The sequence below is a fragment of the Chelonia mydas genome, chromosome 2 (genome assembly GCF_015237465.2).
Source record: "Chelonia mydas isolate rCheMyd1 chromosome 2, rCheMyd1.pri.v2, whole genome shotgun sequence".
Lineage (NCBI taxonomy): Eukaryota > Metazoa > Chordata > Testudines > Cheloniidae > Chelonia > Chelonia mydas.
The window spans coordinates 183,888,662-183,901,769 of record NC_057850.1 but is presented as its reverse complement, the minus strand read 5'-3'; the positions used below and the strand labels follow the sequence as shown (position 1 = coordinate 183,901,769).

The window sequence follows — 13,108 nt, the reverse complement described above, 5'->3', positions numbered from 1 at the left end:
TTCCTGCAAGTTGTAGTGACATAAAGGTACATCAGCAGAACAGGGTAAGGGCTTCTACTGTTACTGTTATCTGGATTAGAGATAAACACAAGAATTCACATTGCCGGTGTTACTTTTCATGAGCTAAGAGTCACTTCCTGGGCGGTGGGAAGGGCAAAAGCCTACAGAGAACCCCAAATTCCACAACATGTACAAGCACAGGAAATGATAATTCAAACATCCATATAAAAGTTAAAACAGAGGTTGACTGTATTGGGTCAAAATTGGAAGCCTAATAATACTGTAGTTTCAAAACTGTGGTCTTTTGAATTTGCCCATGTTAGAGTGTTTGAGGGTTTTGCACTTCTCAGACACTGTAGATAAAAGGCAAAATTTTCAAAAGTGACCAGTGATTTTGGGTGTCTCAATTTCTCTGTGCCCAACTTTAGACACGTTAAAGAGATCTGAGTTTCAGAAAGTGCTGAGCCATCCACCTGCTCAAAAAATCAGATCTCTTTAAGGCATCTCCAGTTTGGCACTCAAAAACAGAGACACCGTAAATCACTACTGATGCTTAACAATCTTAGCCAAAGAACAAGGAGGCTAAAAACCACAGCAGGCTCACAACAAAGTGGGAAGCTATCTGGAAGGGGGTGCTCCTGGGCACAAATAAAATTGAAAATATGTTGTTTTAATTGCAACCCCCTAGGGGTACACTCTAAAGCTTCTACTGGCCGAGCACATTGGACACACCGGGGGCTCCTCAGATCACTCCCCACCAGCTCCCTATGTGCCACCTTCCCATTCCTATCTATTTCAGGGACTCCTCCCACCCCTCCACCACATGTTAGGGGCTATGTGTGATGCCTATTCCCCCTTCTACTACATGCCAGGAGCCCACCACAGATCTTGAAGCCCAGCGGGTGGGAAACTAAGGTGGCTTTAAACCATTTTTGCACCTCCAGATCCTGGGCTGCTCCAGGGGCTAGAGTAGCCCAAGTACAGCACCTTCTGCAGGCGACTCTGAGTGGCAGCACTGCCTGGAATCTACACGTTCCAGCCCTGCCCAGGACACACCCCTCCTCCTACTCCCAGCTCTGCGTCTGGCCTGGCCCTTATGCTAGGGTCAGAACGCAACCTTACAGCTGCCTTCCTGAGTTCCCACACTGGAAGAATCCTCCCCCAATAAGAACTAGGGCTTTCAGAGCTCCTTTAGGCTCTCTTTCCCTTGTCCCTTCCTTCTTGATTTCTTAGAGAAGGAGGTGAAGATTACAGTTAGTCGTGAACTTTTCTGCTGCACTATAACTTAATGCTTTGGTGTCTTCCTAAGGCTCTCACTGCAATCTCTTTACCTAATGTATGCATGCCTGACAAATTATAGTGAACTAACTTATAAAATACCATGAAAGCTTGAAGAAGGAAAGCATGAACACACAATAATAAGGATTTTAGTCTGTACCTCTGTGGTTTTCATTTCAATACCTTTCTGTGTCCTTTCCTCAAGGTGTTCTACTGATCTTGGCACTGACAGAAGAGCTGGTGTTTGCTGTTCAGATACTGCCTCCGAGTGTATCATCGTCTCGGGGCCTCCTGACAGACACTACCACTATCACAGCCATGGGGATAACACCTCGACACAAAGGCCATCGCACGACAGGACCCGTTCCCACAACTAGTCATTCAACTCGCCCAGTGGAGATACCTGCCCCTACCATTGACCAGAAGCAAGCAACCAGCAGCCATCACGCTAGCAAAATGGAAACATATCATTTATACAACCAGAGTGCTTTGTATTCAGGACAGACTCGCCCAAAGGGGAAAATATTTCAGATTTTCAAAGGCAGCTTCACAGAATCTACAGAGCCTTACCTAAAGACAGCACTGCACTCTCCCTTTCCTACTTTGAGGCGCCCATTCACTAACCATCCATTTCAGCCCCAGATTGCAGCCTCCAATGATCCCAATAGTACCAGGCCAGCAACGACGACAGACTCAAGCTCTTCTCTTCACAGCAACACCTTGGAAGGCCTTAAAAAAGCAGAGCGGGTAAATGGAACATGGCTAGTTATGCAGAGAGCAGGTCTTACCCCCCCAACAGCTGGCCCATCGACTGATCCCAAAACAGTGTCGGTGCCTTTTAAATCCACACACTATGATATATGGGATATCCTGAGCAAAAATAACTCTTGGGTAACCTTGAGTCCAGGTACAAATGTACCTTTGTTTGCCAGCCCTGGAACTGCAACAGCAGCAGGTCATTCAGTTCAGACCAGCTTTGATGTCAACATTTCATCACCTACAATGGGAAACCCTAAAGGAACCTCCATGACGCAGCACACCATGGTGAATAATGCTACTTTATCCAACCAGGCTCTCTCCACAGCACCCACCACAAGGTTGGCTGGCTCCATTTCAACAGCTGGCTCCACAGCAACGGGAAACTTTCTAAACAGACTGGTGCCTGCTGGAACCTGGAAGCCTGGCATGCCCGGGAATATTTCCCATGTCACTGAGGGGGATAAACCCCAGCACAGAGCAACCATTTGTCTCACCAAGGTGGACATTGCCTGGATCATTCTGGCTATCAGTGTACCTATATCTTCATGTTGTGAGTTAATTACTTCTTTTCTTTTTTCCTTCCTTGAGATACAAAATGTGTGCAAGCCTGATGGGACAAGTATTGGCTGGGGAGCTTAGCACTGGCGGTGTAACACATTCATATGAAACAGATGACAAGCAATGTTCAGATAAATAACACATTCTCTGATTTAAGTAGCCAAGACTAGAACACTGGTCTCAGCTCCAAAATGCAGGCGAAACACTTGAGCTAAAGGCAAACTCCCTTTGCTGGGATTAATAAGCAAGTCAGTTATCCTCTCTGGGGGCCATTCAATAGAGGATATCATAATTCGCCAACTCATTCACATAAAGTCTGGACATTATAGGAAGGAAAGCAGGCTTACTTCAAAAATGTCTAAATCAGGGATAAAAAATTATGCAGGTCCAAAATCTTATATTCAGCCCTGGAGCAGTACTTCAGAGTACTGCTGGACTGAAGGACCAGTGATAGCTTTAAAGATTATACCATTGAAAAGCTAGTGTTCCAGAAGATATTAAAGTATTTTACTTTTATTTTTATTTATTTTATTCTTACTTATATTTTATTCACAGTCAGTTTGTGAGCCATTGGACTTTAAAATCACATTATTCTGATTAACATCTTGCTTTCTTTCTCCATTTTAATTCTGACATAGTTTTATCTGATGATGTCTAGAGAACAAAGAGTTTGAAATCTTAGCTTTCAAACAATACATAGTATTAATTTCTAAAGCCCTCTATACACTACAAGTCCAAACCATGTTTCCATAACCAATTTGTGACCTTCTAATCTGACCCAGTTATATAACAAAAATGTTTGAACTATGTCTACCCAGAAGCTTTTTCACAACGCTAAACTATGTCAACCACACTTGTCTGTCCACTATGTAACTATTCGTATCAGTGCATTCTGGGAAAGTCTAAAATGTTATTCCATAGTAATTAACCACTCAAAGAACTTACCCAGGGTCTTGGTGAATTCTCTATCACTGGCAATTTTTAAATCAAGATTGGATGTTTTTCTAAGATATATGCTCTAGGAATTATTTTGTGGGCAGTTCTATGGTCTGTGTTATATGGGAAATCAGACTAGATCAGTGGTTCTTAACCTGGGGTACAAGATGCCCTTTCTGGGGGTGCGAGACACACCAAATTTTTTTAGAAGGTAAATCATTGAAAACAAATTAAGCACAGGCACGTAAGTACAACTACTTTGTTTCATCAAACCTATGTATTTATTAACATTATACATTTTTTAACAATTACTGTAATATACAAACAAAAAATATATCTAGGTTTAAGTAACTGACCTACTTCAACGATTTTTGATAAGGGGTGCGAGAACATATTTTGAGAACCAACGGGGTGCAGGCTGCAGTAAATGATCTCAGTGGTCCCTTCTGGCCGTGGAATCTACAAATAGTACTTCAGCAGGAGATAGTGCCCTGACAGCACACACACGGGGTGACACAAGCAATCTGAGACAATATTCAGAGCTGAGATGGAAGTTCCACCAAACTGATCACACAAGCACAGTTAAGTGGGTCCATCGACAATGCAAATAGAAGTGTGTCAAACAGTTACAGGAACATAAACATTTGCCAGCGTGGATGAAACAACTGTTAGCAACCATGGCTCCTGAGCATTAACCCTGTTATGTTATATACAAGCTATATTTAGACCCAATTTTGTTACTAATTACAAATTTGGTTAAAATGGTAGTGGAGATAGGGCGTAATTCTGGCTGATTGTGAAAATAATGTTGGAATTGAAGTAAGTGTGTATGTATGTGAGTGAGAAAGAGAGAAGCAAGTATAATAAAAAATGTGATTTTTTTTTTTAAGGGCCAATATATCATGACCTGCTAAAGCTAGAAACACGTATGGGGACCGGTAGAAATTCTGTCAGGACCAGAAAATATTTCTAAGGACTGGTCTTGAACTAGAGATCAGAAAGAAAAGTATGTTAAAGCCCTGGATAAAGCATCTGTCTGAGTGCTAACAGCAAGCAGCATCTCAAGAGTCTTTCTGAAGGACTTCTCATTATCAATTAGTTTCTTAAACTACTTTACTGTAACAGATACTGTAATATCATGTGCTCAATCACACTACATTTTTACATCTCTTATATTGCAAGCTGTGATTTCAACAAGTCATATATTGTTTTGAATTCGGCCTACAGCAGTAGTGAGAGGGCAACATTCTCAAATGCAGATAATGACTAAAGAGCCTAAGTCCCATTGACTTTTCATGACTTAGGCTCCTAAGGCTCAGATCCTCCAAGGTGTTTAGGTGCCAACTCCCATTGATTTCAGTGGGAGTTAGGCACCTAAACACCTTGGAGGATCTGGGCTTAAATCTACATACAAAAAGTTGTGCTGTTTTAACTACACCAATATAATTAAAGTGCTACAACCCCCCTCAGGGTGGATGCAGTTATATTAACGTACATGTGCTTAGAGTGGCACAGCTTATTCCCATAAGGGAAAGGGAATAAACTGTATCAGTATAATGCACCTTTATACACCTATAACTGCATCTACACTATGAGTTGTACCAGTTAAAAAAAACAACAACAACAAAAAAACCCAACGCGTTCCCTACCTTGCAATTATACTGGTACAAACTGCATGTAGACCAGGTCGAAGTTGCTTTTGAAACATTTTACCCAGAGAACTTTTAACATTTGGTGGCCACCTTTCACATAATTTTCTAGCAGAGAGATGTACTCCTGCCAAATCCACTGCAGCACCTGCTCTGCTTTTTTTCAGCCTCAACAGAAGGTCAGTGGCTGTAATGGGCATGAAAAACCATCTCTCCAAGTCAGGGTCGAGGCATGTTGGTGGGATGATGTGAGGAAACTTGCTCAAGCTGTACCTGCTGCATGGATAATTAGTCCCCAGCATTGTCACTGTGGCAGTAAATTCATTTTTAAATGTTCTGAAGGATCAGGCATTATCTAGGTATAGTGGCAGAAGTGATTCTCCACATTGCAGCTCTCACATACTTTTCTTTGGTCAAAGGTGCAGAGTTCCTTTGCTTTCTTTTCATTGCCTTAAAGATTTAACTACCTCCGCACACAAAAGCACCACAATCTCTTTTTACCTGCTGGATGCAAATGTTACTTTAGCTTCAGCACTGAACACTCAGCCAAGCAGCAGGCCTGGGACTCAAATCTCACTATATGAGTGATGTGAAATGAACATAATAGTAATGCATAGCTCATTAGTGCTAACTCTACACACTGATCTGCTACCATTGTATTTCTAAGGAAGTCTCTCAAGCAACAGTACACCATTCACAATGTGTACGACTGCCCTTGTGAGTTATTTTGCTTGTCATATTAAAATGAAAAGAACATTTTCCCTGATGGCACCAGGGAGCTACAACAGGCCTTTCCATTTCACAACTGAGGAAGCGTTGTCTTCTGAACCTCTCACATGCTCATATGTATCCTCAGACACAGTGGAAATGAACAGTTGGTACTGTAGCTCTGCTACAAAACCACCTGATGAAGCTGGGTGTATTGCATAGTAAAGACATTGCTGCCATCTTCAGGAAACAAGGTGTTTGCAAACAAATATATAAAGTCCTTCATTCCAATCTCCAGGCAGAGGTGACTATAGATGAAAAGTAGTGGTTGTTCCTAATTTTGAGAAAAGATGAACTTCAGAATTTGATGTTAAGGAACATGTTATAGTATAGTAAAAAAAAATGACCTACAACTAACAGATTTGCTATGGGTATCTTCAAGGGGTGGTGTTGCAATGAAAAGGTCTCACAGCTATATGCAGTGTGCAAAATAAACTGAATGCAGTCCATCTCCCTTTTTGGGTGATAGGGGGTGGGAAAATATAGTGTGTTTTGACTCAGCTCCAAGTCAAGTCTATCGAATCTTAAATTCTTAGGCCACTGGCCCATTCTAAGGTGTTCAACACCTTAGGTGCCTAAGGCAGGACTGAGCAGTGAGTAAGGGGAAGGAAGATTGACTCTGAGAGGCAGGACTTTTGTTAAGGGTGTTCTTCAGCTACCAGTTCCCAGCTCTGATGGGGAACCAGCAGGGTGAAGGAAGCATGAATTGGGAGGGCTGAACAGAGGTGTAGAAACTGGCACTGACCCAACAGTTACATGCTGAGAAGTCTGCCAGGGAGTACGAGTCTCCCTATCCGCTGAGATACAGGTAGGGCCTGCCAGCACTTGGCATTCCCAACTCCCTAAAGAAAGGGAAGGAGAAACAGGTGTGGGGAGGAAATTGGTGCCTTTGCACAACAGAAAGAGAGGAGAGAGAGAGGCAGGAGTCAAATTAACCCAGCTCCCACCTCAGTGAGGAGAAGTGTGTTCCATCAGTAGGCCTGCAGATTTAGCCAAAACAAAATATGAGAACTTTCCAGCACGTTCCAAAGGCTTTCTGTTATCACACTGTGTGTAAAGTATCATTCCCTCTACTTCAGGTGGTCCCCAGCTACAGAACCTCATTTGCCCATAAATGAAGCTTTCTAGAATAAGACCTCTCAAATCAATTGACTCTTGAGGATGCTTTCACAAAGCGAATGCACACATTTTTCTAGAAGAGCATGACACTTATAATCTCTACTACTACTCCTATCAACCTGCAGGAGCAGCACTTTTCCCCAGGTAACTGATGAGACCCCTAGAAGGGCCTTCTTTGAGAAGTAGTTCTTTTGTGCATAGGTACAGAGACATACAATATGTTGGGAGGAGGAGACATCACTGCTCTGGGTGCCCCATATACAGAGCATGACCCACATACTCCACTCTAGCACTTCCCCCACCCCCAACTGTTACCATGAGGGTCAGCTAGATTACCTGCAGGAGTGGTTTTCTCTATATTATGTGGATCTACTGCTAACTAAGGAGCCTCTGGAGGTGCCTTCACTTTCCTATCCCATGGAACCAGAAGAAGGGGAAACTACACAGCTCCTGCAGTTCTCATCTCCACAAGTCCAAGGGAAGAGGAGTCATAAGGGTTTTGGCAGGAACTGCACTGCTTGTCCCCAGGGGATTAAAAATCCTCAAGCAGCCACCTACATTTTCACTGATCCTGCTCATCAGATGGAAATTTGCCAAGATCAGGAGGCAAGTGAGTAGCATAGGATGTCCCCAACTCAAATGTGAACCAGCACCCTAGCCTTAGTCTGCCCTCAAACCGAAACCCACTATAAACCTAATTCCAATCCATATCTGAACACGCTATCTCAGACCATAGCTAATGTAAAGGTGACAGTGTCACAATATCCACCAAATCTACAAGTACCTGTTTTCAGGGCTACATCAAACTTCTTAAGTCTCCCTGGCATATGACAGGGAATGCCATTCAGTGGTTAACTGCATCAATCAATGCACAGTATCACCTATCATGACACAGAATAGTTTAGTAGCCCAGCCTGGGAATTTGTGGACTGGGGGTTTATGTCCGGCTCTCCTATGTGACCGTGTGAGAGTTGCTTCAGTGCCTCAGTTTCACCAGCTAGACAATGAGGGTAAGACTAATAACTCCCCTTTGAGACCCACAGATAAAAAGGGCTAAATACTGTTATGTTCCCAAAGTGCCACAGAACAATGCGATCGCTATTTTCAACTTGTCACAGTTTTTTGTGATGTCCTTCAGGCAGCTTTGAACATTATTTTTGGTCTCTCTCGCACTCCCAGCCGCAATGCAGGATGTGTTGTGAAATGATTTTAAAACTCACATCACTGATCCCTCAAGTTCCAAGTTCTTTAAAAAAAAAAAAAGTGAAAAAAATCCTTCTGTAATTACCAAGTGACATGATTAAATGTAGAAGAATACAAACCTGGCCGTAGGACGCACAGCAGTACATTCCTTTAGCCAGTTCTGCTGATAACAGAAAATGTGAGAGGGAGGCTGGCTTGCAGTGTGGAAACATCAGCAGAACCCAAGAACATATGAAGTACTGCCTTGGATCCAGCTCTGCCTAGCTCATATTTCATCACCTGGGGAATGCTCAAAAGTGCCTTTTGCCAACCTTCATTGAAGAATTTACGAAAGTTTGTCCTGTGGTCTAGTTCTCCCAAGAGATAGATACTCCGGCCCTGATTCTGAGCTCACCCTGTTTCATGCAGATGTATTGCACCACTGTAAGTGAGATCAGACTGAGATTTAGGCTGTTTCCGCACTACTCGCTAGGGGTGTGATTCCCCTGCTCATGGACACGTACTCACGTGAGCGCCCATCGGTCAAGCGCTAGTATAAATACACTGTAGCCACAGTGGCACTGGCAGGAGCAGCAGAGGCACAGCTGAGCCATGCCGAGTCCAAACCTGCCTGAAACCGGTGGATGCATTCTCGGCATGGCTCAAGGGTGTCTCTGCTGCTGCTACCAGGCTACCGCAGCTACACTGCTATTTATTCGAGCAAGTATCTATATACGAGCAGAGGAATCACACCCCTAACTCATAGTGTAGACATAAGCCTCAGCAGTGAATCCTGTGTCCAGCTGGAAGCAGCTGTTTGTCAGTAAAGAACTTCAATAATAATAGTAATATAGCTAAGATAGTATAATAATATAGGCAGTGTAGGTAGTAAAACCTATTGTTAAAGTTGCTGGGCACTTCCTATTATAAGAGAAGGTTACTCACCTGGTACTCTAATTGAGGTTCCTCGAGATGTGTCCCCCTGTGGATGCTCCACTTCAGGTGTTGGTGCGCCCCTGTGCCACTGATCGGAGAATTTCAACAGCAGTGTCCGTCTGGGTCGCGCATGCCCAGTGGTGGTCTCGCAGCGCCATTGGCGCCTCATCTATCACACACACGGCCCAACCCCCTTGGTTCCTTCTCAACCATCTCCAGCCTGACATGGAGCTCTGTAGCTGCGTCCCAATGTCTGTGACAAAAGAGAAATAGTTTTAAGTTTCATAGTATAGTTAGTAGTAGTTTGGTTAGTCTTCTTTGTCTCATATATATATATATATATATATATATATATATATACACACACATACACACACACACTCTAAGATCCTGTTTTCAGTTGCATATAACTTTGCAAAAGTTAAACCACTTGAGTTGAAATTTTCCACTCTCGGTGCTTGCCTCGGGCTGAATTTTTCTGGGGAGGGGGGTTGCTTTTTGTTTTGAAAGTTTCAGCCAAAACAATTGAGCTGTTTCTGCGGGTGAGATTAGGGAAAAATCCATTGTTTTGCTCACATTATTCTTACAATCAGTGCATTATTTTTTTAGATGCTCTAGTGTCTCCATGCTTTGGAGCAGGGACTTGAAATTTGTGTGTGTGTGTGTGTGTGTGTGTGTGTGTGTGTGTGTGTGTGTGTGTGTGTGTGTGTGTGTGTGAGAGAGAGAGATATGTGGCTTTTACTGTTCCCATGAAAGACTATTTTCACAAGGTATGAGCCTTTAAAAAAAAAAACTCAGCTCACACATGATCAAGGGAAACTTGTTAGAGTAAAGCTGCTAAAGTCTCCAAAGATTCTGTCTGCACTGAGCATGCCCCAGCCCTCCACAGCTCCTATGTGCAGACTACACTGTGTGTACTCCACCATGGGGCTGCAGGGGCTGGCCTGAGCAGGACTTTCCCGGCAATTCACAATAGCAGTAGACCCCAGGAAAGAGAACAGGGAGACTCTCTCTCTCTTGTGCTCCTCGTGCTTCCACTGCTGACAGCCAGGTATTGAGTAGAAGAAGAAAGCAGCCTGGTTTAGAATGAAGAGGGGTGAGGAATGGGAGAGACAGTGTAGTGAGCTGTAGCTCACGAAAGCTTATGCTCAAATAAATTTGTTAGTCTCTAAGGTGCCACAAGTACTCCTGTTCTTTTTTCAAAGGGGGGAACAGTAGCCAAAAGATGTGGGGGGAAGCAGTGGGAGATAGGAGCCAGTCAGGGAAGCAGCAGAAGGGGAGGAGGACAGGGTACTAAGGGGAATATAGGTGTCAATAGGAGGGAAGATTATAGCTGAGGAAGAGGGGACAAGAGCTAGGAATGGATAGATAGGAAGAAAGGTGTACAGAGATAAACTTGTGGAGGATACAGGGACAGAAGGGTCTATAACTTTGGAAAAACACACTACTCTCCAGAACCTGCAACTGAACCCAAGAGTCCTGAGTCTCTACGTATCTCTATTGTCCGCACATATATGTGAAACCCCTGGCAAAGAGTGAGTCTCGACCTCCTCTAGAAGCTGATCCCCATATTTAATCTTCTACTACTACCACCAGTTACTCCATTAGCTAAGTGGTAGTGGTCTGTGCTATAAAGGTCCAAATACTGCTAATAACCCAAGCTGGGGGTCAGTATGGTTCCACATGATGGAATTTCTAGATTTTTTCCAAATTTTTTTAAAGTAAGGAAATTACATTTAAAAAACAATGTGAAAAGAATGGTAAAGTTGTAAAGTCAAGTTCTCAAAAGTTAGCAGATGTCAGATTTAAAAGTTGCCCATGCAACCTTAATTCACCCCACTTATGTGTAGGCATTATAATTGTAAGCAGAGCCTCTTACTACCTATTTCCACAGTTCCCTTGCCTCTCAGTGCACATGCTACTCTTGGGGAAATTCTGTGCCCCTGTGGAGCAGCAGAAAAATGCCCCCTCCCCCCACAGATTCCTTTCTGCTTCCTTGAAGAAAAAGGTTTCTGTGGGGAAGCAAAGAGCCACTGCACCAGTACTCAATGACCCCTCCCTGGCAGCTCTGCAGCTCAGACATGTCTGTTCGGGCAGTCGGGGAGAGAGGTCTGGGGATGCCACGGCCACCCAGGGACATTAGTCCCAGCTGGGCGGGAGATGGGGAGGATGGAGATGGAGTTCCCCCTCCCTTGCACGGAGCAGCCGGGACTGGGTCAGATCAAGCCCCAGAAACTTCCCCTGGGTGGACGGGGGAGCAGCTCCCTGTACAGTGACCCCTCCCCCCAGCTGCACATCCAGAACCCCCCTTCCACAAAGCCCCCCAATCCCCTACCCTGCCAAGCATCATCCCCTGCATCAGGAGCCCCCCACACCTAGACCTCCACCCCACTGAACCCCAATCAGCTTCACCCTGACCTCCCACCATCAAGCCCCACTCCCGCAGTCCTCCCCTGCACAGCCCTACCCACCTTCACCTGGACTCCCCTACAGAGTCTCATTCCCCCTGCACCCAGAACCCCGCACTGAGCCCCTGTGCATCCAGATTCCCCCCTGCACCTAGATCCCCCACTGAGCTGCCTGCACCCAGATTGCACCACACAGAACCTTGATACTTTTGAGGGAATTCTACACCAAAAAATTAAATATTCTGCACAAAAAAATTTAAAAATTCTGTGCACAATATTTTAAAATTCTGCAAAGTTCTGCATATTGTTAAAATAACACAGAAACACAACAAGAGTATAATCACACCATTTTCAATTATTTTTGTAATTTATTTCAAAATACTTGTCAGCAAATAATAAAAATGGTGTGGTTATATTGTGTTATTTTGACAAATATAATAAGCAGAATTTTCCAGAATTTTAAAATATTGTGCGCAGCATTTTTAATTTTTGTGTGCAGAATATTTAATTTTTTGGTGCCGAATTTCCTCAGGAGTAAGTAACATGCTAGACCTGCTCTGGGAATGTATAAGTGTTGTGTAGTGAAGGAGGTTATTGTCTGTAGGACTACTTCCTAATTTGTTGCAGAAGTTGGAGGCAAGGGATTGCAGGGAGGGAAAGGATCATCTCATGGTTAAGGCAGTTCAGTACTACCCTGGAAAATTTGATTCTATCCCTCTCTCTTACACAGAGTTCCTATGTGATGCCAGGCAAGTCACTCAAACCAAAAAGTGTTCACAGCTGGCCACTAATTGTATGTTCCTTATTTTCTTGGTGCCTACCATGAGACACTTGGTGCTAGATTTGCAGAAATGCAGGGCATTCACAGCTGTGATCTGAATATATAATGTGCTATAAAACTGTTAAGTACTCTGAAAAATCAGGCCCTCAGCGTCTCAAGTTGTGCACCTTAAATGAGTGGGTACTTTTACCAATTGTAACCTTTATCTCTGTGTCTCAATTCCCCAGTTCTAAAATGAGGATAATACTATCACGTAATATCACAGGGGCATTGTGAAGAAAATTAATTAACGTTTGTGTGGTGAATAAGGTTTGGGGCCACACACTGAATAAGGATAAAAAGAAATATTGAATAAGTACTCATTCACTGAATGAGGCAGTGATCCTGTGGAAAATACAATGTGATCATGCAATTAAAGACTATCATAATGCAGAAGGGAGGCAGAATTAAGGTAGCAGAGACATCCTTAAATCTGGCATTTCCTAATTTTTGAATGTTTGATTTTGCAGCCTTAAAGTTCTTATATCATAGGGGTTTTTTTTGGATGCAGTAATATAATAATATCAAATAGTGAAGAGGGCAAACACAGCCCCTGGATGCATAAGAAGGGGAGTATCGAATAGGAGTAGAGAGATGGTATTATTGCTGTATATGGCATTATAAGACCATTACTGGAATGTTTTGTTTAGTTCTGGTATTCACAGTTGAAAAATAATACTGGAAATTGGAAAGGG

At 43.4% G+C, this 13,108-nt stretch overlaps 1 protein-coding gene and 1 long non-coding RNA gene across 5 annotated transcripts in view; one reads left to right on the top strand and one right to left on the bottom strand.

The window, feature by feature from the left end:
* Window positions 1-13,108, bottom strand: part of LOC114020504 — a 92,923-nt gene that overhangs the window by 12,095 nt on the left and 67,720 nt on the right. Inside the window, exons 2-3 of the long non-coding RNA XR_005223984.2 lie at window positions 9,195-9,438; window positions 1,849-2,007 (exon numbers count right to left, since the gene is read on the bottom strand). This is a non-coding gene — a long non-coding RNA (uncharacterized LOC114020504). The remainder of the gene's footprint in view (window positions 1-1,848; window positions 2,008-9,194; window positions 9,439-13,108) is intronic.
* The window catches only part of TMEM108 (transmembrane protein 108), a 327,045-nt gene that overhangs the window by 306,128 nt on the left and 7,809 nt on the right, over window positions 1-13,108 (top strand). For all 4 annotated transcript variants that reach the window (XM_027826752.3, XM_007064309.3, XM_043540806.1 and 1 more), the window contains one exon: window positions 1,484-2,587. In XM_027826752.3, the coding sequence (XP_027682553.2) occupies window positions 1,484-2,587 (1,104 nt within the window). The remainder of the gene's footprint in view (window positions 1-1,483; window positions 2,588-13,108) is intronic.